We start from the raw sequence: 25,216 nt of genomic DNA on the forward strand, positions 1-25,216 counted from the left end.
TCCCCCCGCCTTACCTCCTTCCCCTCCCCGCAGCACCTGTATATATGTATATATATTTGTACGTATTTATTACTCTATTTATTTATTTTACTTGTACATATTTATTCTATTTATTTTATTTTGTTAATATGTTGTCTGTCTCCCCCTTCTAGACTGTAAGCCCGCTGTTGGGTAGGGACTGGCTCTATATGTTGCCAACTTGTACTTCCCAAGCACTTAGTACAGTGCTCTGCACACAGCAAGTGCTCAATAAATTCGATTGAATGAATGAATGCCTGCTACACTGTGACTGTGGAAACCATCCCCACCATGCCCCCTGCCAGGTGTGAACTGAGATTTGGAGTACCCCTTCCATCTCCCAGAGCTACTAAGCATCTTTGGCTAATCGAGAAGAGTTGCATAGAATCCACATGACATTTAGAGATTAAAACATTTTCATTAGTTTTTAGTGATCAATGTTTGTAATGCACTTTGAAAATGAAAATCCCCATGTAATTCTTAGTCATGTTATATCACTAAAAATAATAATGTGCAGAATATGGGAGCATAATGGGTAAAAAAATTAAATGCTTTTATTTGGGTAAATAAAGGCTTGTTTTTCCCACAAATGGTGAGTTGTCCCTATAATTTTTCTAATGAATCATTCTACTCAGGTTCCACTCTCTTCAAATACCTCCAATGGTTGTCCATCCATCTCCTCATTTATCAGAAACAGCTAACCACTGGCACTCAATCAGCTCTCTTGCCCCTAAATTTCCTCTCTCATTACAAACCTAGCTGGCACACTTCAATCCTCTAACAGATTCACTGTTCTTTGATCTCATGTCTCTTGGGGTCCACCCCCTTGTTCATGTCTTCACCCCTGCCCTCTCCCCCTTCATATCTGACAGAACACCACTCTGCCCATCTTCAAAGCCCTACTAAATCACATCTCCTTCAGGAAGCCTTCTCTGACTAACTTCTCATCCCCCCCACCTATTTCCCCTCCCTTTTTTCCCATTACCTGTGCATTTAATCCTACCTTGTAGGCACTTGGGTGCTCATCCAGCCCCTACCCACAGAGTCAGCTGCTTCCCCTACCTGTAATTTATGTTAGTGTCAGTCTCCCCCACTGGACTGTATGCTCCTCGAGGACTGGAATGGTGCCTACTTATTCTATTGTACTCTCCCAAGCACTTCATACTCTATTCAGCACACAGTAAGTGCTCAATAAAAATGATTGAATGAATGAATGAATGAGAGCTATGAGGTGAGGATCATGCCAAGATTGATTGAGATGCCTCTGGTCAGTGTTTTCTAATGCGCTCTATCTCGGTGTGGCTCTGGGAAGAGAGGAGGGAGGTTGTGGACCAGGCAGAAAAAAGCAAGTGATCTTTCTGTCTTTGTGATTGGGAGGCAGAAAGGTGGCCTGGGATTATTCTTAGTGACCTCACAAGGCCCCTTCCCAAACTGAAGACCCAAGGAGAGGGAATTCTTGAGTTCCCTTTTTCTGGGAATGTGTCAGTTTCCACCACAAACCCAGAGACTGGCCCAAGCCCAGCCGGCAGATGACCAGTGAAGACTCGCCCACCGTTCAAATTTCTTTGGGCGAGTCTCCCCGAAAGTGGGAGGAGAGGGGTCCAGCTGGAGTCCTGTTGCGCTAATGAAGCCATCTCATCACTGTAATGACGAACTCATGTATCTACAATGACACTTAGCAAATCCAGGCACGAATAAATAACTCGAGTCCAATTGAATTAACCTTCAGCTGATCGGCACAACTAAACAAATTATTCTGAAGCCCGAATGAGATTAAAAGCACCGGCACAGGCCAGGATCGTTTGGCGAGAAGGTTCACTGGGTTTAATAAGTTTAAACCTAATCCCCCAGCACTCTCTCCTCTGATCTCGGGATTTCTGACCAAATTGCTTCCAGAGCTCTCTCAGGGAGCCGGGAAAAGGAAGAGCATACATCCCATTAGGGCTTAACAGCCGCTCCACTCCAGAGTCAACAGGAGAAAGAAAACAAGACTCGGAGAGAGGGCTGTTGGTGGAAGTAATCTTGTGATATGCAGGAGGGAAAATGGGAAAACATTATTGCTTTCCCAGTGGGGAGTTCAAACCCAATTTCCTAGGAGATCTGTGAGGTAATCACGATCCATCCCACAACCCCCTCTTCCGGACCCACACACCCCAGATGCGCTGTAATGCTTACTTTGGACCTGTACATGACTGACCCACCAGGGGAGCAGATCATTTTGAGCCTCAGACTTCCTGCTTCGTAAGCCTCTTAATTTCTCCACAGCAGCTCGCTGTACAACTACCTCCCACTCTCTGCTGCACGGCTCGGTTCTGTGGGCACGCAGTGACAAATCCATCCAGACAGAGTTGTTCTTCTCACGATCAAACCTAGAGTTTTTCATTCACCTCTGGCTCATACATTGAATACACAAGCCATTATGACTAAGACGGCTGCACAGAGAGTGATGCTTGTTGGAGTTGCTGTCTTTTAATGGTGAACAGATTCCTCAGTGTTCTCTGACCAGAATTGCAATTTTCCCCTCCTTCTCTATTTGGGTGTCATTGCTCCCACAGAAGTACCATAGCCATGAGGGGAAAAAATAGGAGGCATTCAGGTTTATGCACTTTCTCAGAGCAAGAATGAACTGCCCAACCCTTTTCCCAGATTAGCTGACAAAGGATGAAACTGTCTTGAATCATTATTTTCTACCTGCTGCAGTGAATGAAACCAGAGCATAGAGATGGAAACTGCAGAGGTAAACAAGGAACCTGACCAACTAGCTCCACATTAAATCACTCTCCACCTCCCCAGCTCTGAGGACACTAATGAAAATCAGAGGACTTAGGCTTTAGCCTGAGAATCCCCCCCCACAGCACTTTGAAAACCTACGAAGGGCTAGCTGTTCCTTTCTTGGAACATTTGATCAGTGAGCCTTGCTGCCCCTAGGATAGAATCTGGCACTATGTAGGTGGTCAATAAATACTGTTTACGATAAGGGACATTAATATAAATGTACAAGGACGATTGCAGATGGAGGTGGGGGGTTCTGGAAGAGACGTGGTGTCGCTATAGGTCGGAGATGACTTGACAGCACAAGACAAGTCAAGGATTCCTAGCCCTAGCTTCAGTAACAGCACATGACTTGAAAGAGATTTATGCATGGAAGAATTACTGAAAGCAAAGAACCTGATAGCAAAGGTTTAATATTCCACTATTAGAAAAGTGGATATAGCCTGTAGGGAAGGTGGGAATTGGACTTAGAAAAAAAAAGTGGAGGTGATGTGGAGTGCAAAGCGTTTTTTTAAAAATAACATTTGTAATGTTATGTGTCAGGCATTGTACTAAGTGCTGGGGTAGATGCAAGCTAATCATGTTGGTCACAGTCCATGTGCCACATTCATTCATTCAATCATACTTATTGAGTGCTTACTGTGTGCAGAGCACTGTACTAAACGCTCAGAAGCAGCGTAGCTCAGTGGAAAGAGTGTGGGCTTGGGAGTCAGAGGTCATGGGTTTGAATTCATTCATTCATTCATTCATTCAATTGTATTTATTAAGCGCTTACTGTGTGCAGAGCACTGCACTAAGTGCTTGGGAAGTACAAGTTGGCAACATATAGAGACGGTCCCTACCCAACAATGGGCTCACCATCTAGAAGGGGGAGACAAGCAACAAGACAAAGCATGTGGACAGGTGTCAAGTCATCAGAATAAATAGAAATAAAGCTAGATGCACATCATTAACACGATAAATAGAATAGTAAATATGTACAAGTAAAATAAATAAAGTAATAAATCTGTACAAACATATATAGAGGTGCCGTGGGGAGGGGAAAGAGGTAGGATGGGGGGGATGGGGAGGAGGAGAGGAAGAAGGGGGCTCAGTCTGGGAAGGCCTCCTGGAGGAGGTGAGCTCTCAGTAGGGCTTTGAAGGGAGGAAGAGAGCTAGCTTGGCGGATGTACGGAGGGAGAGCATTCCAGGACAGGGGGAGGACGTGGGCCGGGGGTCGACGGTGGGACAGGCAAGAATGAGGTACAGTGAGGAGGTTAGCGGCAGAGGAGCTGAGGGTGTGGGCTGGGCTGTAGAAGGAGAGAAGGGAGGTGAGGTAAGAGGGGGTGAGGTGATGGACAGCCTTGAAGCTGAGAGTGAGGAGTTTTTGCTTGATGCGTAGGTTGACTGGTAGCCACTGGATATTTTTGAGGAGGGGAGTAACATGCCCAGAGCGTTTCTGCACAAAGATGATCCAGGCAGCAGCGTGAAGTATAGACTGAAGTGGGGAGAGACAGGAGGATGGGAGATCAGAGAGGAGGCTGATGCAGTAATCCAGTCAGAATAGGATGAGAGATTGAACCAGCAAGGTAGCGGTTTGGATGGAGAGGAAAGGGCGGATCTTGGCGATGTTACGGAGGTGAGACTGGCAGGTTTTGGTGACAGAGTGGATGTGAGGGGTGAACGAGAGAGCGGAGTCGAGGATGACACCAAGATTGCGGGCCTGTGAGACAGGAAGGATGGTAGTACCGTCTACAGTGACGGGAAAGTCAGAGAGAGGGCATCCCAGCTCAGCCACTTGTCAGCTGTCTGACCTTGGGCAAGCCATTTAACTTCTCTGTGCCTCAATTCCCTCATCTATAAAATGGGGATTAAGACTGTGAGCCCCACATGGGACAACCTGATCACCTTGTATCCCCCCCAGTGCTTAGAATAGTGCTTTACACATTGTAAGTGCTTAACAAATACCACCATTATTATTATTATTACAATTCAGCAACAGATAGAGACAATCCTTACCCAACAACGTGCTCACAGTCTAGGACAGGGAGACAGACCACAAAGGGTCTCACAGTCTTAATCCCCATTTTTCAGATGAGGTAACTGAGGCACAGAGAAGTGAAGTGACCTGCCCAGGTCACATAGCGGACAACTGGCGGAGTTGGGATTTGAACCGAGGTCTTCTGACTTTTTGGCTACACAATTCTAGATAATAAAAATAATAACAATAATTGTTAAACACTTGCTATATGCCAAACACTGTACTAAATGCTGGGGAAGATACAAGATAACCAGGTCTCACATGGGGCTCACAGTCCAAGTAGGAGGGAGAATGTGTATTGAATACCCATTTTGCGGATGGGGGAACTGAGGCAGAGTGAAGTTAAGTGACTTGCCCAAAGTCACACAGCAGACATGTTGCAGAGCCGGGATTAGAGTTTTCTGGCTCCCAGCCCTTGCTCTTTCCAGTAGGCCATGCTGCTTCTCTAACATTACAACATAAGTAGAGTAGCACTTCATCAATTGAAACACCATCAACTGGCAATTTGCAATGCTTTGGACGCAGTTTACGGTATAACCCAGTTAGAGAGATGCTTAAGGGATTGGGCTGTATGAGTCACACTGAATGATTCGCTTACAAACCAAAGTACTTGGAGGGCCACTTGGGGGAACCAGCGCTTCGATAAAAAAAAAAAGTTCTAGCTAGTTTCGCCAGACGAGACTAAAGTCGACAATTCTTCCTCTTTCACGCACACATTATGGTTATTCCTCTAAGTCCCTTTGTGAGCAAAGTGTCCCAATGTTTCTGTATTTTGTTTTATGGTATTTGTTAAGCCAGGCACTGTGCTAAACATGGGGGTGGACATAAGCTAATCAGGTTGGACACAGTCCATGTCCTACACGGGGCTCACAGTCAATCCCCATTTTACACATGAGGTAACTGAGGCACAGAGAAGTTAAGTGACTTGCTCAAGGTCACACAGCAGACACATGGTGGAGCCAGAATTAGAACTCAGGTCCTTCTGGCTTCCAGGCCTGTGCACTATCCACTAGGCAACACTGCTTCTCTAAATAATAATAATAATAATGTTGGCATTTGTTAAGCACTTACTATTTGCCAAGCAATGGTCTAGATACAAGTTATTAGGTTGTCCCACTTGGGGCTCACAGTCTTGATCCCCATTTTAAGATGAGGTAACTGAGACACTGAGAAGTTAAAGCCCAAATTCACACAGCTGACAAGTGGTAGAGCTGGGATTAGAACCCACGACCCCTGACTCCCAAGCCCGTGCTCTTTCCACTAAGCCATGCTAAGTCTTCTCCAAAGTCCTGCTCCTTCCTTCCCTGCCGAAGCAGGCCCCCCAGCTCTGTGCCTAAATCCTCATGACCTTAGTCGTTGATTTTCCTTCCTTCTGTCATCTCTGTCTGGAGGCACTGTGTGGGACCCAGGAAAGCAAGATCAGAAGAAAAACCATTGCGGGAATGTTACAATTCGGGGCCGTGGAAGACTTTCTTCACCCCAGGTTTCAAGTTATCTGTAATTTATTTTACTGTCTGTCTCCCCTACTAAACTCTAAGGTCTGTGAGGCAGCAATCAAGTCTGTTGTACTGAACTCTCCTAAAGGCTTAGTACTGGACTCTGCACCCAGCAGGTGCTCAATAAATGCCATTGATTGACTGAAGCTCAGAATCCCTTCAGACTTGTTCCATACCCCACTGCTTCTCTCTGCCCATTTTCCTCAAGTCCTATGGCTCAGTGGTTTTGTTCAAACTCCTTTCTCTCTGAGTCATTCCTGTATACCTTCCCGTGGAGAGAGGCAGATGGCCCAATGTTCTAAGGATCCATGATGGGAAGCCTTCCCCTGCAAATCAAAGGAGTCTTAAACACTCTTATAGTATTTTTCAATAGTATCTGTTAAGCACTTAATATGTGCCAGGGACCGTACTAAGCACTGGGGTAGATACTAGACTGTGAGCTCATCGTGGGCAGGGAATGTTACTGTTTATTGTTGCACTATACTTTCCCAAGCACTCAGTACAGTGCTTTGCACACAGTAAGCACTTTATAAATATGATTGAATGAACGAACACAAGATCATCGGATGGATGTATTCCCTGTCCCATAGAGGGCTCACAGTCTTAATCCCCATTTTGTAGATGAGGAAGCTGAGGCACAGAGAAGCTAAGTGCCCAAGGTCACACAGAAGGCAACCAGCAAAGCCAGGATTAAAACCCAGGTCCTTTGACTCCCAGCCCTGTGCTCTTCCCACTAGGCTAAGCTGCGTCTTTTGACTAATCCTGGACTTCCCTCCTTTTTGTACCAAGCTAGTGCTGCTTTCCTGTATTGGTAAAACATGCTTGAATTTCCAAATGAAAGTGTGTTCGGATAGCTAACCCATTCTCATCTCCTTATTCTTAATCAATCACCCTTACAAGTCATATGAATCCTTTGAGAAGTTTGGGGTCCATCTGCTGCAGGCCTTCAACAAATTTTATTGATTATGATGACGATGATGATGATGATGATGGTTACTGACAAATGAGAGCATCAGAGAGCACAGAAGAAATATGTTTCCCAGTCAACAGAGACATGTTCCAAAAATCTTGCTGGGGCTGGCAAGCAAGAGATTTCCAAGAAAGGCTCCTTCAGTCCCAAGTATGGCGATAATGAAGCCGCTTCTCCAGTTTCAAATGGATCTGCTTGCGCTCTTGAAATGCATAAAAAGTTGTGATTTGTGGTTTGTCAGAAAAAAGGATGGGACCCTGGAAAACCTGGTGGACTCAGCCCAGAGGAAGGTTTAGTGAGGACAAGAAAACATGAGGTGACTTTGCAAGCTGAACCAGCAGTGACTGCAATTTTTTCTGTCTACTGCACGATGGTAGCAAACAGGAAAACACATTTGGGTCCTTTCACAGCCCTGGAAAGCAAAAGGGTTTAACCAGATAGCAAGAAACAGATGGATAATTTAGATCTTGCTTATCCACCAACTCAGAAAAGTCTTTTGTGGATCTTTGCTGCCCTCCAGAGTTGTTTGCCTGGCAAAATTTTACACAGGTTAAATTCATCTCTTTCTAGTCGTCATCAACAATAACAGCATTTGAGCACCAGAGAACAAAGCACACTACCAGTTGCTCAGGGACCTAAGATAAAAGTAAAGGAATCAGTCTCTGCCCCCTGGGAAACCTTAAAAGAAGCTCATCAATTCCTGGGATTCCCAAGGTCATCTACTTTTCAGCCTTCTGCCATTCAAGGTTAAATGAGAGTAATAATTGTGGTATTTGTAAAGCGCTCTCTATGTGCTAAGCACTGTAGTAAACGCCAGGGTAGATACGTGACAACCAGGCCCCAGATGGGGCTCATAGTCAAAGTAGGAAGGAGAACAAGTCTTGTTTCCTCATTTTGCAGATGAGGGAATTGAGGCACAGAAAAGTTAAGTGTCTTGCCAAAGGTCACACAGAGGGTAAGTGGTGGAACTGGGATTAGAACCCAGGTCCTTTGACTCCCAGGCCCAGCTTCTTTCCACTAAGCCACCTTGCTTCACAGTAGTTTGTTTGGAAATCTTTAGCTTTGGTGTCACGGACACACATGCTCCTGACCTTCCAACTGGATCAGGGAGATGACACATCTCTGAAAAACCAGCTGAACCAACCTTTAAAAACAGGTCAAGTTACAGCTGACTAAAAGTCAAATTACAAGCTAAGTCTCAACACTGGAAATCTTGACAAAATTATACCTGACTGACTCTACTTAGACTGTCTTCCTTAAAATAACAACTCTATTAAATCTCAGATGGAAGGGAAATTGAGTCATTTGTAATTTTTTCCTAGCGATCCCTGGATTAATCCCTGGTTATTTTCTTTCTCTCTCTCTGTCTCACTCTATTCACTGCCTAGCAACTACAGAGTAAATAGGTTCCTTTAGCCCAGTATGAAAATGGAAATTGGGAATTCAGGGGCCTTAGTCATTTGCCTACTGATAAGTGATGCGTATACTGGTAAGGTTTGACGGTCATTCCTAATGGTGGGAAGGGTATTGGCCTTTGCCAATACCAGGCAGAAGGTCATGGGTTCTAATGCTGGTTCTGCCATTTGTCGGCTGCTCTTCCCTGGACAGATTTATTCTGCATCCACTTAAGACCATTGCAGGATTGAAGGATAACTTTACTTTCATATTGCCTGTCATGCTGGCTCTGGCTCTAAATTGGGCCTATTTTCTTGATTCTTAATTTACAACATTAAATAAAACATATTTCACATTTCAGTTGACATAAAATGACAAACTGAGAGTATCTAAAGCTGTAGCTAACGCTTCACTCCTACACACGCTGGGATGGCTAAAAAGGATATAAATAATGTAGAAACATATTACTGAGAGTTCTAGCGATGTAATTCTCTTACTATCAAAACCTTGAAATGCTGTTTGTGTTGCAGATAGGTCACAAGTGATCTTTAATTGCTTCTTCTGAAGATTACTCCTTCTCCCGATGAGCATCTCCCTGGATCCTTATAAATTGGATTCTGATTTAATAGTATTCATTAATTTCCCCAGAGAAAAAATTGAGTTTTGCATAGAACCTTGAGTTTTGTATTTGTAATAAAATATAAGTAACTTTAAATTGGTTGCTTTTCATCTCTTTCTGGAAATCCTTTGAGTCAAACCTGGTTTTTAGATATTTTAAATTCACATTGTATACAGAAGGAAAAAAATTGCTTGGCTCATTTTCTTGTAGATAAGTGGGTAAATCTAAGGGCAATTTCTGTCTTACAATCACATTTATTTTGACTCTTTTATATCTGTATATTGCTTTTTATCCATTCAAAAGTACTGCCAGATGAAATGATTATGTCTCTCACTTGACAGAAAAAAAACCCTGAAGATATTAAAAAAAAAAGCTAAGAAGCTAGTCAGACTGGGGCAGAGAGCAAGTTAATGTGTAAAATAAAGTCCCGACTCTTTCAGCATGGATCTACATTAACCATTTATCCAGATCATTCAGAACCCTAGAGTCTTTTATAGCCCGTTTTTTTTAGACCCAGCTCCAAAAGCCAAACTGTTCTTTTGTTATACTGAAATTGGTTTGAAAAGAGATTTATGTGAAGAGTAATTCAATTTGGCAGTAATAATTTGGTGACTCTTTGGCCATTACTGCAGCTATCTGTGCCTGTTTTTAAGCTTTTATCGTAACAGCATTTTCTTCAAGTGAAGGGCAGTTTGGACATGATCTGGTTTTTGTATCATTACAGCTCATTACCATGAAAGTGATTGTGCTGTCTTGATTTCAGAATTATAACTCTGCAGCCACAACATTAGTAGAAAGTTGAGCTTTGGTAATTATCAGACACAGCAGGGGAAATTATGGAAAACAGTTATATCAGTTACATTGCAGTTCCAGTATCTGTTCTTTTCTTTGTCAGTCTCCAAATCCCTCTTCAAATGAATTTAGTCCATTTGGGACAGGCAAAGAATTGTGATTTTTAACTAATAGAGGGGATGGAAATTGCATGCCAACTGTTCATTATTCAGGGTCTAATGATCCCATTGGTGGATTATCCAGACCCTTAATTCTCCACTTTTCTCTCTACCTATGGGTCATTGCATTGCTGAGTAGCACCTCCACAACACAGATAGGCAGGGAAAATAAGGAGATGGAATTCCAATCAATTTTGCTTTATTACATTTTAGCAGCTTCTAATACTTGATAGAAGATTAGGGAAAATGTGGTTTGGGGGTCATTTATAATGAGATTATGAATAACAATAATTGTGGTATTTATAATAGGAGATCATTTATGAATATATATTATTAAGAAGGTAAGCTCCTTGAGGGCAGGGGACATGTTACCAAATCTGTTATATTGAACTCTCCCAAGTGCTTACTACAGTGCCCTGCACACAATAAGTGCTCAACAAATATCATGGATTGATGGACTGAGGGTGTTTTTTTCCTTTGGCGTGCCTTAGGATGATATTCTGCTTGCTCTTTCAGTAGATTTATGAAGTTCCTTTTTTGGATTTTGAACCTATACAGTAGTCCACCTCTGGATTTCAGGGATCGGAAGGTCCGATTTCAATCAATCCATGGTATCTATTGAGCTCTTATTATGTGCAGAGCACTGTACTGAGCATTTGGGAGAGTACAATACAATAGAGTTATCAGACATGTTCCCTGCCCACAGTGAGCTTACAGTATAGAGGGGGAGTGCTTTAGTAGTCATAATGGTACCCCCAGTGCTTAGAAGAGTGCTTGGCAAAAAGTAAGTGCTTAACAAATACTATAATTACTATTACAACTATGGTACTAAATTCAGTGCACTGTACTGAATTTACAGTACAGGGAAGCAGTGGCTAGAGAAGCAGCGTGGCTCAGTGGAAAGAGCCTGGGCTTTGGAGTCAGAGGTCATGGGTTCAAATTCCGACTACACCAATTGTCAGCTGTGTGACTTTGGGCAAGTCACTTAACTTCTCCGGGCCTCAGTTCCCTCATCTGTAAAATGGGGATTAAGATTGTGAACCCCCCGTGGGACAACCTGATCACCTTCTAACCTCCCCAGCGGTTAGAACAGTGCTTTGCACATAGTAAGCGCTTAATAAATGCCATTATTATTGTTATTACTGAATGCTTAAGAAACTGCAACAGCAGCAAAAGACATATTCTCTGCCCATAAAGAAGTTGCATTCTTTAATCAAGAGTTGGAGAAGGATGAGGAAGAAGAAGAGGAGTAGGTGAAGGAGGAGGAGGAGGAACAGGAGATAGAAGATGAGGAGGAACAGGAAGAGGAGGAGGAGAAGGAGGAGGAGACCAAGAAGGAGGAGGGAGAAGGAGGAGGAAGAAGAGGAAGAAGAAGAGGAAGAAGAGGCTTCGTCATTAATTCCTGTTCCTTCACAGGCCTAGGGAAGGGCAGGCCTACCCCCAACTGGTCACTTGTGTAGAGCCCAGCATTGGCTCAGGTCAGCCTGAAGGTCTCCAGCCTGGGCAGGGAGGTGGGACCATCTCCAAACCAAGTCTTATCAGGTTAACTTTGGACTCAGGCAGTCTCTTCCAAAACCCCAAATTGATCATTTACTGTATTTACCGCAATTCATTTCATTTGCAAGATAGTAGCATCCAGTGCATTCTGGGACCAGACTAGTGAACAAGAAAGATTTTATAGTTTTCTCAGTAGAAGAAGTGAATTGTAGTCACACGCATACATGAGGCCTATATGAACCATGTAACAGACCTGTTCTCTGCTATAGAACAACTTGAGCCACCAGACACTCTTCAGAGAGGCTGCAAGCCCCTTGAAGAAGCCATGGCTGCATTTTTTTTTCTTTTTGGGGGGTTTGTTAAGTGCTTCCTATGTGCAAGACATTGTACTAATCACGGGAGTAGTCAGTCAGTCAATCATATTTATTGAGAGCTTACGGTGTGCAGAGCACTGTCCTAAGTGCTTGGGAGAGTACAGTATAACAATATGACACATTCCCTGCCCACAATGAGCTTACAGTATAGAGGGGGAGGCAAACATTAACATAAATAAATAAATTACAGATATGTACATAAGTGCTGTCAAAGTTGGCCAATTTAAGATGTATAAAATATATTCACTTGCTTTTGAAAAACACAACAGGAAGTGAAAGAAATGCATAGCCACTTTCTTTGAAATGATTCCCAGTTTTCTCACGTTGGTCCCTTCTCATTAAAGACCTCTTCATTATTTCAGAAGCCGCAACTATGTTGGGGGCACAAATACATTCTCTCACAGGATTTAACTTTAAGACATGCCACAGAAGGGTTTTAACTCTTTTAGCCACACTGTGGGTGATTCGCTTTGTCTGACAGACTGGAACAAACCTTCAGGGTAGATACAAACTGGTCAGGTTGGACCCAATCCATGTCCCACATGGGGTTCACAATCTTAATACCCATTTTACAGAAGAGGGAACTGAGGCCCAGAAAAGTCAAGTGACTTGCCCAAGGCTACACAGAGAGGAAGTGGAGGAGATGGGATTAGAACCCAGTTCCTTCTGAGTCCCAGGTCTGCGCTCTATCCTCTAGATCACGTTGTTTCTCAAGCAGCAGCAATTCTGGGCTGGACTGTGAGTTTGGCAGGATGGAGGCCCCAAAATCTGCCCTGAGCAGAACATTAGCCAGGGTTTTTCTCTGGTTTTCTCTCAGTCTTCCTGTTCTTAGACATGATTCAAGACTCTGAATCTCTTCTCTGTTGTCCTAGGACTTTTTTTACTAGAACAAAAAACACTATTTATTGACTTTGATTTTCAGACACCTATGACCAAGGACAATCAAAAGTTGGCTGTATTTACCCTGGAGTGTTGACCGTGTCATTTGCTCTGGGAGTGGGGCGGGAGCCAGTTTTTAAATTGGGAAACTTGGATGTCCACAAGAAAGTTGTTCAAAAAGTGTTCACCTGACCCCAACCTTGACTGCACAATCTCCCAGTGCTAGATTTTACAGTTGGGTCACGGATGGGGAGGTGCGATTCCTTGGGAAAGGGTAGATGCTTTTTCTGCTTTGTGAGCATTTCTGTGTGGCTGAGTTGGAGAATAAAGTATCCCAGGAGAGGAATTTATAGATTTAAAGCATGCACAAGATCATTTAAAAGAAAGTCAAGGCCTTCATGAAAAGTCCTTGGAGTTCTCTCACCCGAAGTCTCTGAAAAAGCTAAATTACTAAGGGCACCAATGTTTCAGAAGCCCACTCTGTCACCTACCACATGTCTCTCTCCCTAAGATTGAACCAAAGCCCAGGGTGTCACCAGTTTGTCCAGAAATAAGATAGGTTGCACATCAGTCCCATCTTCTTTCTCTCTGATTATCAGGTTTCACCATGGGAATGGAGGCCTGCAACCTTATTTTGGTATAAGGATACACTCTGAACGTGGGAGGTAGTCCAATCAAGGATAAGAAAAAAATCATTTCATGGGACCAGGACTAAGGGAATATATATTATTTCTAAGATATCTGAGAGTCCTTGCCAGAGTGGCCTGGAAGAAAAGCAGGAAAAACTGCAAAAAAGGCTCCCAACCCAATCAATCAATCAATCAATCAGCATTATTGAGCTCTTACTGTATGCAGAGCATTCATTCATTCATTCAATCATATTCATTGAACGTTTACTGTGTGCAGAGCACTGTACTGAGAGCACTGTTTTAAGAGCGTGGGAGAGAACAGTACAACCCAATTGGTAGACACATCCCCTGCCCACAAGAAGCTTACAGTTTAGAGGGGGAGTCAGACATTAAAATGAGATTCCTTGCCCCTGTGCCCCTCAGAAACTAACCCCCACCCTCGGCCCCGGCTGTTGATTTTGCTTTTATTATACCACTATGCTCTCCAGAGGCAAGTGGCAGGAAGGTGGAATGAGGGCTCCAGCTCAGCCCTCTAGATTGTAAACTCACTGTGGGCAGGGAACAAATCTACCAACTTTGTTACATGGTACTCTCCCAAGCGCTTAGTACAGTGCTCTGAACACAGAAAATGCTCGATACTACCATTGATTGATTGGGTAATGAGGTAAAAGGAAAAGTCCTAAGGATCACTAGTCTCTGGGAAGATTCTCATGGATGGGATCCATGTTAGAGGGGGATGCAGGAATGGGTGACACAAAACTTGTAGTGGCAAGTATTAGGGAATATGAGAAAGTTTCCCCTACTGTATTTACTGAAGAGAACAGAAACCTGTAGTGTTAACAGAGCACAGGGGAATGGAAAAGAGCAAGCATACCTAAAAGCAGTGTGGCCTAGTGGAAAGAGCATGGGAGTCAGGAGAGCTGTGTTCTGTCTCCTGCTCCAATCAATCAATCAATCAATCAATCATATTTATTGAGCGCTTACTGCATGCAGAGCACTGTACTAAGCACTTGGGAAATACAAGTCGGTAACAATTGGTCCACCAATTGCCTGCTGTGTGACCTTGGACAAGTCACTTAAAATTTCTCAACCTTAGTTTCCTCGTGTGTAAAATGAGGATTAAGTACCTTTCCCCTTTAAAATATGATCCCATGTAATAATAATAATAATTGTAGTTTTTGTTATGCACTTACTAAGTGTCAGGCAGTGTACTAATCACTGGGGTGGATACAAGCAGATCAGGTTGGACATAGTCCATGTCCCACATGGGTCTCATAATCTTAATCCCTATTTTACAGATAAGATAATTGAGGCATAGAAAAGTTAAGTGACTTGCCCAGGGACACACAGCAGACAAGTGGTGGAGGCAGGATTAAAACCCACATAATAATAATAATGGTATTTGCTAAGCACTTACTATGTGTCAGGCACTGTACTAAACGCTTGGGTGGATACAAATAAATCAGGTTGAACATAGTCCCTGTCCCATGTGGTGCTCACACTCTCAATCCCCATTTTCCATCTGAGGTAACTAAAGCCCAGAGAAGTGAAGTGACTTCTACAGAAGCAGCATGATGGAGTGGGTAGAGCACAGGCCTGGGACTCACGCTCCTGGGTTCTAATCCCGGCTCTGTCACTTATCTGCTGTGTGACCTTGGGCAAATCACTTCACGTCTCTGGGCCTTTGTTACCTCATCTGTAAAATGGGGGTGGAGACTGGGAGCCCCATGTGGGACAGAGACTGTGTCCAATCCTATTTGTTTGTATAACAATAATAATGGCATTTGTTAAGTGCTTAACTATGTGCCAACCTGTTTGTATCCACCCCAGCACTTAGTACAGTGCCTGACACACAGTATGAATTTAACTTGGAGAAGCAGTGTGGCTCAGTGGAAAAAGCCCAGGTTTAGGAGTCAGAGGTTATGGGTTCTAATCCCGGCTCCACCACTTTCTGCTGTGTGACCTCGGGTAAGTCACTTCACTTCCTTGGGCTTCAGTGACCTCATCTGTAAAATGGGGATTAAGACTGTGAACCCCACATGGGACAACCTGATTAGCTTGTATCTCCCCCAGCATTTAGAACAGTGATTAGCACATAGTAAGCGCTTAACAAATACCATTATTGTTATTATTATTAATAAATACCACAATTATTACTATTACTACTTGCCCAGGGTCACACAGCAGACAAGCAGTGGGGTCGGGATTAGAACCCATGACCTTCTGGCTCCCAGGCCCGGACTCTATCTCTGATGATATGGTACCTACCCAGATCTTGGCACATAGTAATCGCTTCAAGGTACCATCATTTGGGATTAAAATCATGTCATAATCACTGATTAGTGTTGTTGTGAGGGGCCGGCCCTGGGGCGTTCTTAGCGAACCTTGGGCAAGTCACTTCACTTCTCTGGGCCTCAGTTCCCTCATCTGTAAAATGGGGATTAAGACTGTGAGCCCCACGTGGGACAAACTGATTACCTTGTATCTACCCTAGTGATTGTTGTTATTATGATTATCTTTGTGGTTGTGATTATGATTGTTCTGATGTTTCCCCCCTTTTAGACTGTGAGCCCACTGTTGGGTAGGGACTGTCTCTATATGTTGCCAACTTGCACTTCCCAAGCGCTTAGTCCAGTGCTCTGCACACAGTAAGCGCTCAATAAATACGATTGATTGATTGCTTCTTCTTCTTAGCGGGCAGCCCGGCCTAATAATAATAATAATAATAATAATAATGATGGCATTTATTAAGCGCTTACTATGTGCCAACCACTGTTCTAAGCACTGGGGAGGTTAGAAGGTGATCAGGTTGTCCCACGGGGGGCTCACAGTCTTAATTCCCATTTTACAGATGAGGTAACTGAGGCCCGGAGAAGTGAAGTGACTCGCCCAAAGTCACCCAGCTGACAATTGGCGGAGGCGGAATTTGAACCCATGACCCGTGACTCCAAAGCCCGGGCTCTTTCCTGCTTTTCGGTTTAGGCCGGCGGCCCTCTGTGTCGCCCCCTGGCGGCGTCCCTGGGCGGCGGCGGCGGCGGCGGCGGCGGCGGTCGGAGCGGAGCTGGTGGGGCCGCTTGGGCGGGCGCGGAGGAGGAGGAGCGCGGAGCGCGGAGGGCTGCGCGGGGGAGGAGCGCGGAGCGCGGAGGGCGGAGCGGTGGGGGCTCGGCCAGCGCGGGCGGGCCGGGCCGGGCCGGGAGCCCGCGCGGGGCGCAGCCGGGTTGGAGGCCCGGGAAGCCCCGGCCTCGCGTAGGGCCGCCGCCGCCCGCCCTCCCTCCCTCCCTCCCGAGCGGCCGTCCGCTCCATCCGTGGCTCGGGCCGCGGGGCCGGGAGCGGGGCGGGGGGCGGAGGACGGAGCGGAGCCGGCTTCCTCGGAGCGCGGGCTCCTCCACAGCCCCGCAGCCCAGGGCCCAAGGGGCCGCCGCTCCAAGCCCTCCCCCGCGCCCTCCCCTTCTTTCTTTCTTTCTTCCCTCCCTCCCTCCCTCTTTGCCCTCCCCTTCTTTCCTTCCTCCCTCTCTCCCTCCTTTTTCCTCCCTCTCTCCTTCCTCTTTCCCCCCTCCCTCCTCTTTCCCCCCTCCCTCCTCTTTCCCCCCCTCCCTCCTCTTTTTCCCCCCTCTCCCTCCTTTTTCCTCCCTCTCTCCTTCCTCTTTCCCCCCTCCCTCCTCTTTCCCCCCCTCCCTCCTCTTTCCCCCCTCCCTCCTCTTTCCCCCCCTCTCCCTCCTTTTTCCTCCCTCTCTCCTTCCTCTTTCCTCCCTCCCTCCTTTTTCCTCTCTCTCCCTCCTCTTGCCTCCCTCTCTCCTTCCTTTTGTCCTCCCCCTCCCTCCTCTTGCCTCCCTCTCTCCTTCCTCTTTCCTCCCTACCTTCCTCTTTCCCTCCTCTTTCCTCCCTCCCTCTTTTCTCCCTCTCTCCTTCCTCTTTCCTCCCTCTCTCCCTCCTCCTCCCTACTCTTTCCTCCCTTTCTCCTTCCTTTTTCCTCCCTCTCTCCCTTCTCTTTCCTCCCTCTCACCCTCCTGTTTTCTCCCTCTCTCCTTCCTTTCCTCCTCCCTCCCTCTTTCCCACCTCTTTCCTCCCTCTCTCCTTCCTTTTTCCTCCCCCTCCTCTTTCCTCCCTCTCTCCCTCCTGTTTTTTCCTCCTCTTTCCCTCCTCTTTCCTCCCTCTTTCCTTCCTCTTTCTTCCCTCTCCCTCCACTTTCCTCCCTGCCCCTCCACTTTCCTCCCTCTCCCTCCTCTTTACTCCCTCTCTCCCTCTTTCCTCCCTCTTGATCTCCTCCTTCCTCCCACCCTCCTCTTTCCTCTCACCCTCCTCCTTCCTCTCACCCTCCTCCTTCCTCTCACCCTCCTCCTTCCTCCCACCCTCCTCCTTCCTCCCACCCTCCTCCTTCCTCCCACCCTCCTCCTTCCTCCCACCCTCCTCTTTCCTCCCACCCTCCTCTTTCCTCCCACCCTCCTCTTTCCTCCCACCCTCCTCTTTCCTCCCACCCTCCTCTTTCCTCCCACCCTTCTCTTTCCTCCCCGTCTCCTTTCTCCTCTCTTCCTCTTACACTCTCTGCTCCCTCTCTTCATTTCCCTCTCTTCCCCTCCATCCTTGCTTCTCCCCACTTTTTCCCCCTTCCTCCTTTCATTGCTCTTCCTCCACCTTTTCCCCTCCCTTCCTTCCTTCATTTCCCTCCTTCCCCCTTTCCTTCATTCCTGTCCCTATCCCCTCCTTCCTTCCTCCGCCCCCCCCCCGCCCTTTCCTCCTTTTCCCTCCCTTCCATCATTTCCATCTATAAATTTCCAACTCTGCCTTCCTCTCCCTGTCACCTGTGGCTGGGGGGGGCGGGGGAGGGGAGTTTACAGGGCTTTGGGATGGGGAGCTGAGAGGGGTTGCATATTTTTTAATTTGGTCTCAATGCTTCTAAAAGAAATTCAATCAGTAAATTGTAGCAAAGACGCTGGGATAATAGCACATTTTATTTATTTCATTGCCATTTTGTGGGAGTGTCTGGAGTGCTTTGCCTTGAAACAAATAGGTATTAAATGACTGAAAGCCTCCCAAGATTAAAATGATTGTGATTAAAATCAGTAAGAAGCCATAAAGGTAATAAATAGGTGGATCGGGCAGTTAGCCAGGAGGGAGGATAGCTGGTAAGTGGTCTCGGAGGAGGAGGAAAATCAGGCTCCTGCCTTGGCCTCACGGTAGCCTGCCTGGAAGTTGGTAAAAATCATTTATGAGATCTTGTTTCCTTAGCAGAGTAAGTCATCTCGTCTACATCATGTTTATATATACATAATTAGGGTAGTCCATTTAACAGTTGTCGCTGAAATAATTCCGTTTATAGTGGCTGAGTGTTTAAATGGGTTTCTTTGTGTCCTTTTTCCTTCTTTCATCATCAGATAATCTTTATTAAGCCCCTAGGTGTATGGCACTGTGTGCACTGATTCACTCAATCATTTTAGCTGTCATTTAAAGCCTCCCACCATGGAAGCCAAACCCATTGTGGACTCCAGGCAGAGGGAGGAAGTGGTTCGTGGTGTTCCAACCCAGGTGGTCTGCACAGCCTTCAGTGATCACATCTTTGTGGTGGTGACCCAGTATGGGAAGATGGGAACGCTGGTCTCCCTGGAGCCCAGTGCTATAGCCAACGACATCGGCAGACCTGCCCTCACGACCAAAGTGCTCCTTGGACAAGACGAGGTAAAATGCTTGGCAGAAAGTGGCCTGAGGAAGGAGAGAACAGTTTGGTCCCCGATGGCCAGGGTCCACATCTATTTCCCAGCTGTGAACTCTCTCCCAATATCCAGTCCGCTGCTGTGCACACAGCAAGTGCTTGATAAATGCTATTACCATTTGCCTTTTTGATTGGAGAGCCCAAAATCACATTTGGGCAGGTAATCCGGGGCTGGGCCTGGTATCGGCCCTGGCCAAAATCAGCCTAACCAGAGGCTGCAGTTCGGCCGTACCCAGAGTTGCCAGAAACTCTCTTCCAGCCCCAGAGGCTGCTAGGAATTTGTGAATGGAGCTCAGCACAGCTCACGGGCAACCTCACAACCCCCCACTTCCCCGCCCTCTCTCCAGAAGCAAGTTTCAGGCCTCTTCTATTTTGGAAGAAGCCTGGTCCCCCTACTTGGACCCATCTTCAGCGTGGCTCGGTGGAAAGAGCACGGGCTTTAGAGTCAGAGGTTATGGGTTCAACTCCCGGCTCCGCCAATTGTCAGCTGTGTGACTTTGGGCAAGTCACTTAACTTCCCTGTGCCCGTTACCTCATCTGTAAAATGGGGATTAAGACTGTGAGCCCCCCGTGGGACAACCTGATCACCTAGTAACCTCCCCAGTGCTTAGAACAGTGCTTTGCACATAGTAAGCGCTTAATAAATGCCATTATTATTATTATTATCTTAGCCAGCCTTGTACTCAACGGTACCAGAACAGGCAGTGACCTTGGGCAAGTCATTTAACTGCTCTGTGGCTCATTTTCCTGAACTGTAAAATGGGAAATCAGTACCTGTTCTCCCTCCCCTTTAGACCATGAACCCCATGAGGTACAGGATCATCTTGCATCTATCTGAGGGCTTAGCATAGTACACAATTAATGGTATTTATTGATTACTTACTGTGTGCAGAACACTGTACTAAGCACTTGGGAGAGTACAGTTCAACAGAGTCAGTGGACAGATTGCCTGCCCACAAGGAGTTTACAGTTTAGAGGGGGAGACAGGTACTAATAGCAATAATAATTGTGGTATTCATTAGGCATTTAGTATGTGCATTGTACTTAGCGCTGGGGTGGATACAAGCAAATCAGATTGGACACAATCCCTATCCCACGTGGGGCTCACAGTCTCAATCCCCATTTTACAGATGAGGTAACTGAAGCACAGAGAAGTGAAGTGACTTGCCCAAGGCCACACAGTAGGCAAGTGGCAGAGCCAGGATCATGAGATCCATTGCTCTGTGCCCCTTGGACTTAATAAATACTACAGTCATTATTATTCACAAGATAGTAGTAGTAATATGTATTAAGTGCTTACTGTGGGCAAACCACTGCCCTAAGCCCTGAGAAAAAATACACTGGTGAAAATTTGACATAACCCTGGCCCTCTAGGAGCTCACAGTTTGAGGATAAGGGAGGGGAAACAGGCACATAAGGAAGGATTAAACACAAAAAGAAAATTAAAGACAAGGACAGATATATATACAACAAGAGGGATAGGACATTATGGCTAGAGGAACAGAATTTTGGACTTTTTGAGGCTCAGAGATCAACAATCACAGCTGCAGTCACAGAAATTGTGTAGTCCACAGTGAGATTAGCATATTATTTCAAGTATTATGGGGAAAGCTATACCGTGTCTTGAACATTTGGCCAATCAGACTGTGTTATTACAGAAAAACAGCCAGTGAGTTAACTTTCTAAATTGATTCCTTTTTTGTTTTCTTTAAGTTTTATTTCTTTCCCCTTTTCTCCCTCTTTTTTAATACTGTGAGTAACATCCGGCCCTGCACGCTTGGTTCCCAAAAGATCATCCAGGAGATTTAAAAAAACAACCTGAAAAACAAAAACCGGTCTCCTTTGCAGCCTTGTCTTTCCTCAGCCTCCTCAGATTAAAGATAGCCTAGAAGAGACAAGGGAATCAGAAGGTGCTAGGAAAATAAATTTAATGATGGTTCTTTAGCAGTTTGTTTGTGACTAGAATGTTCTGAATGTGTTTCATTGACGCTGAATCACCTTGGCGCATAGGATTTTATGTTCAGTAATTTAATGGTGATGTGCGAAGCCTGTCGGTTTCTGACTAAGGGAGACTTAATGAAGGCATTAAGAGAAGAACACAATCTCTCAACTAAAGTGATGAGGTGTTTTTTTTCCCCTTCTGTCCTTTTACAGCCCCTCATCCACGTCTTTGCAAAAAATTTGGTGACGTTTGTATCTCAGGAAGGGGGAAACAAGCCTGTCCTGCTAGCAGTGGCCTTGAAGGACAGAAGCGTGGAAGTGGTGAAGGCCCTGAAGGAGCTGATCCGGAGCTGCCAGGTGTGGTGAGGGACACAGAGAAGGATCTTTCACCGAGAGACCACAGCCGTTTCTTTGTGTGGATAAAGTAGGAATTCAGAGATACTTTCAAGGCCTACTCGGAGTCTCCCTCCTCACTCGTGAAAAGGGACATTTTATTTCTGTAGCATTTGGCTCCTGCAACTGGGAATGAACAGTTTCCCCTTTCAGAACATTCCGATTTGGGATTTGTTATTGACATCACTGGAATTGGGGTGCAGAGGGTGGGAGAGGACAGGAAAGAAGAGGTGGGGTGTCCAAAACTGTGGAAATTTGCTGAGACCTTTCCTTGAGGGATCCAGAACTACTGGCGTTCAAAAATTGCCCCGTTGAATCCACCCCGATGTGTCGTGAAGAAATAAAGACATACAACAGTAAAACCTCTCTGATTTCACCTCCTCGGTGGTCCAGGAGTGTCTGTTACCCAAGGAAAATGGGATGAGTTAAATGAGTGAATAGTATCTAATGCACTTTGAGGAGATTGTTTCACTCTGGAAATTGGTAGCAAAGAGATTACATAGAATATTGTAGTTTTAAAATCCTGTTAACATGCTGACTTGGAAAGGGCAATCCCAGGGGCAAAGAATACATTGTATTCTTTTTCTTGTTCCTTTTTGCTGTGGGTCTGTTTTTGGATAATCTTAACTTTGGATGAAGAGGGATACACTGAAAAATGTCATAAAAGGAAGCTATCTTTTTGATAGAGAACTGCCGTTCTGGAACATATCATTTCGTATGTAATTCCAGAGATGGAACTGGAAACTCAGAAAGAATTCTAGGCTCTTCTGCTCATGTGTAATGAAAGATTGGGAGGGTAAATTGTGACATTAAAGGTAGTACATGAATCTCTTTCTGTTGCTTGGACATTTTTATGTATCCATTCAGGTAGTTCTTAGCACAAAATGAAAATAGACAAAATGGGATTTGAATTTAAGTAGGAAGCAAAGCCTGGTTTAGATCCCTCTAACATTTACAGGGATTACACTTCTGAGATTGATTTAACAAGCCACTGGATTTTTTCAAGGAATAAGAGAGATTCCCTGAAATGTACCATACATTTGAATAAGTAACTTACTGGGCTTCTGCGGACAAGTCACTTAACCTCTCTGGGCCTGCATTTCCTCATCTGCAAAAAGGGGATTAAATACCTATTTTCCCTCTCTCGATTGTGAGCCACTTGTGGATCCAACCTGATTTATAATAATAATGATGATGGCATTTATTAAGCACTTACTATGTGCAAAGCACTGTTCTAAGCGCTGATCTGGCATCTACCCCAGCACTTATCACGGATGTTGCCACATAGAAATGCTTAAATAATAAATTATTAAAATTACTTTGGAAAATTGTTTTCAAGTTTGGAAACTTCCACATATTTTTCTGAGTTTTCTATCTTCTAAGCCACTTAAAACCTGGATTGGCTAGTTATCCTAAATTTGGCGCCTGCAACTGCGAATGAACAGTTTCCCCATTCAGAACATTCCCATTTGGGATTTGTTATTGACACTGCTAGAATTGAATTGCTGGAAGACGATGGAGGCAAAGCAAAGCGGATTTTTTTTATCATTCTCCTAAATTTAATAGGTGAGGAGGCTTAATATTTTCTTGAGCCCTGGGGAAAGATTTCAGTCCAAGAAGCAGCATGGCTTAATGTATAGAGCATGGGCCTGGAGTCAGAAGGACCTGGATACTAGTCCCGGGCCAACCCCTTGTCTGCTAGGTTACCTTGGGCTAGTCACTTAACTCGTCTGTGCCTCAGTTCCTCATCTGTAAAATGGGGATTAAAATGTGAGCCCCATGTGTGACATGACTGTCCAATTGGATTCGTTTATATCTACCCCAACACTTTGCCTGGAACATAGTAAGTGCTTAACAAATACCCAAAAAATAACTCAACGAGGAGCAATTGTCACATGGCTGACGCTGCACATGTGAAGCATTTGTATTACCAGCTGGGAAAATTGGACAACAAAAAAGCTATGTGATAAACTTGATTCTCCCTGGGGCCCAGCTGCATACCCTCTGAAACTACAAAGCCACCACTGGTCCTGCTCTTGAAGCAGATGTGGGTCTTGCCCAGGCCTACTTTCAAATCAAAATTACTTTGGGGCACAAGTGCTCCCCATTGTCACTACACTTCCTAGAGGCCCAGAGGATCTCTTGCTCCAGTATCCTTGGACCTCTGCCAGGCATTTCTAAGCCCCAGAGGATGGTGTGGAGCTGGGATCAAGTTGGGTGGGGCATTGCCATCTCACTTGTTGGTCCAGGCCCAGTCCCAGATGGGCTGGGCTGGGTCTTGCACAGCTGTGACACCTACTTTCTCCTTTCCTTTCCTCTCTCCCCTTCCTCCAATCCTCTTGCATCATCAGTGGTATTTATTGAGAAATTACTATGTGCAGAACACTGCACTAAGCATTTAGGAGTGTGCAATACAACCGAGTTGGCCAACTGGAGGGCATTTACGCTAACTTTGGTTGTTTTGTTCTTCCCCAGTGCCCAGACAGAAGGATCTTAGGCCAAAGTCTCTTCCTTCACTTGGCCATTTTATAATTGAGGAAACTCAAGTTCAGATTGTGAATTAGAGTTTGCAGCCTCTGAGTTACTAGTTCAGAGGAAGCTAAGAAAGGGCAGGTTCAGGAGCTCTCAGTCCCACAGGTATGAGTCAAGGGAAGAAGATGTTCATAGGCCTAACTCTAATCCAGCAGGGACCCCAGCAAGTGCTAGAATGAGCTAGAGACAAACCAGGACCAAGCCAGAAGGTTTGTTTTTGGTTTTTTTCCCCATGGTGTTTGCTAAGCGTATACTATGTGTCAAGCACTATTTTAAGCACTGGAGTAGGTAAAACTTTTATCAGGTTGGATACGGTCCCTGTCTGACTGTTTACACTAAGTAGGAAGGAATAGGATTGAATCCCCATTTTGTAGTTGAGGAAACTGAGGCACAAAGAAGTGATTTAGCTGAGGTCACGCAGCAAGCAACAGGCAGAGTCAGGATTAGAACCCAGGTCCTCCTACTCCCAGGCCCCTGATCTTTGCACTAGATCTCGCCGCTCTGCTTGCAGCTCAGTCTCAAGGGTCTAAATCTCATGTGCAATTGCTCCTGAGATTGCTGGGATCATAGGCCCAACAGCCCCGAAGCAACTGGATGGAAGTTTCACACTCTCCTAGGCTCCTCCCAGCCTGCAAGTTGAGCTGTGTTAGAATTCCCTGGTAGTGGGGTGGAGTATGGGAGGTGATTAGTGGTAATTTAAAGGGGATGAGCTCTGGCCCTTTACATTTCTCTGTGGGTGGTAAGGATTGTAGGTAATTTCACTGGGACTAAGGGTGATCAAAGCCTGTCTGGTCTAGACTGTGAGCCCGTTGTTGGGTAGGGACCGTCTCTATATGTTGCCAACTTGTACTTCCCAAGCTCTTAGTACAGAGCTCTGCACACAGTAAGCGCTCAATAAATACGATTGAATGAATGAATAAGCCCCACAAGTCTAGCTCAGCAAGGCAGGACTTAACTTGTCCTCTTATCTTTTGCCTTCCCTGCTATGCCCACTCATTTGGGAGGGCCATTTTCGGTAAAAGTT

General features: G+C 45.3%; 1 protein-coding gene across 3 annotated transcripts; it reads left to right on the forward strand.

Annotated features, from left to right (window-relative positions):
• The first annotated feature begins 16,616 nt into the window (after positions 1-16,616).
• PSMG3 (proteasome assembly chaperone 3) lies at positions 16,617-22,491 on the forward strand. 3 transcript variants are annotated; one of them, XM_038763866.1, is made up of 3 exons: positions 16,617-16,683; positions 19,068-19,292; positions 21,481-22,491. In XM_038763866.1, exons 2-3 carry the CDS (start codon positions 19,077-19,079, stop codon positions 21,631-21,633), a joined length of 369 nt encoding a protein of 122 aa, XP_038619794.1. In that variant the 5' UTR covers positions 16,617-16,683; positions 19,068-19,076; the 3' UTR covers positions 21,634-22,491. The 3 variants fall into 3 exon arrangements, with proteins under 3 accessions (XP_038619794.1, XP_038619795.1, XP_038619792.1); XM_038763867.1 differs by lacking the exon at positions 16,617-16,683 and adding an exon at positions 16,838-16,865; XM_038763864.1 differs by lacking the exon at positions 16,617-16,683 and adding an exon at positions 18,312-18,849.
• Positions 22,492-25,216: the final 2,725 nt, after the last annotated feature.

The sequence above is a fragment of the Tachyglossus aculeatus genome, chromosome 21, assembly GCF_015852505.1.
Source record: "Tachyglossus aculeatus isolate mTacAcu1 chromosome 21, mTacAcu1.pri, whole genome shotgun sequence".
In the NCBI taxonomy this organism is placed as follows: domain Eukaryota; kingdom Metazoa; phylum Chordata; class Mammalia; order Monotremata; family Tachyglossidae; genus Tachyglossus; species Tachyglossus aculeatus.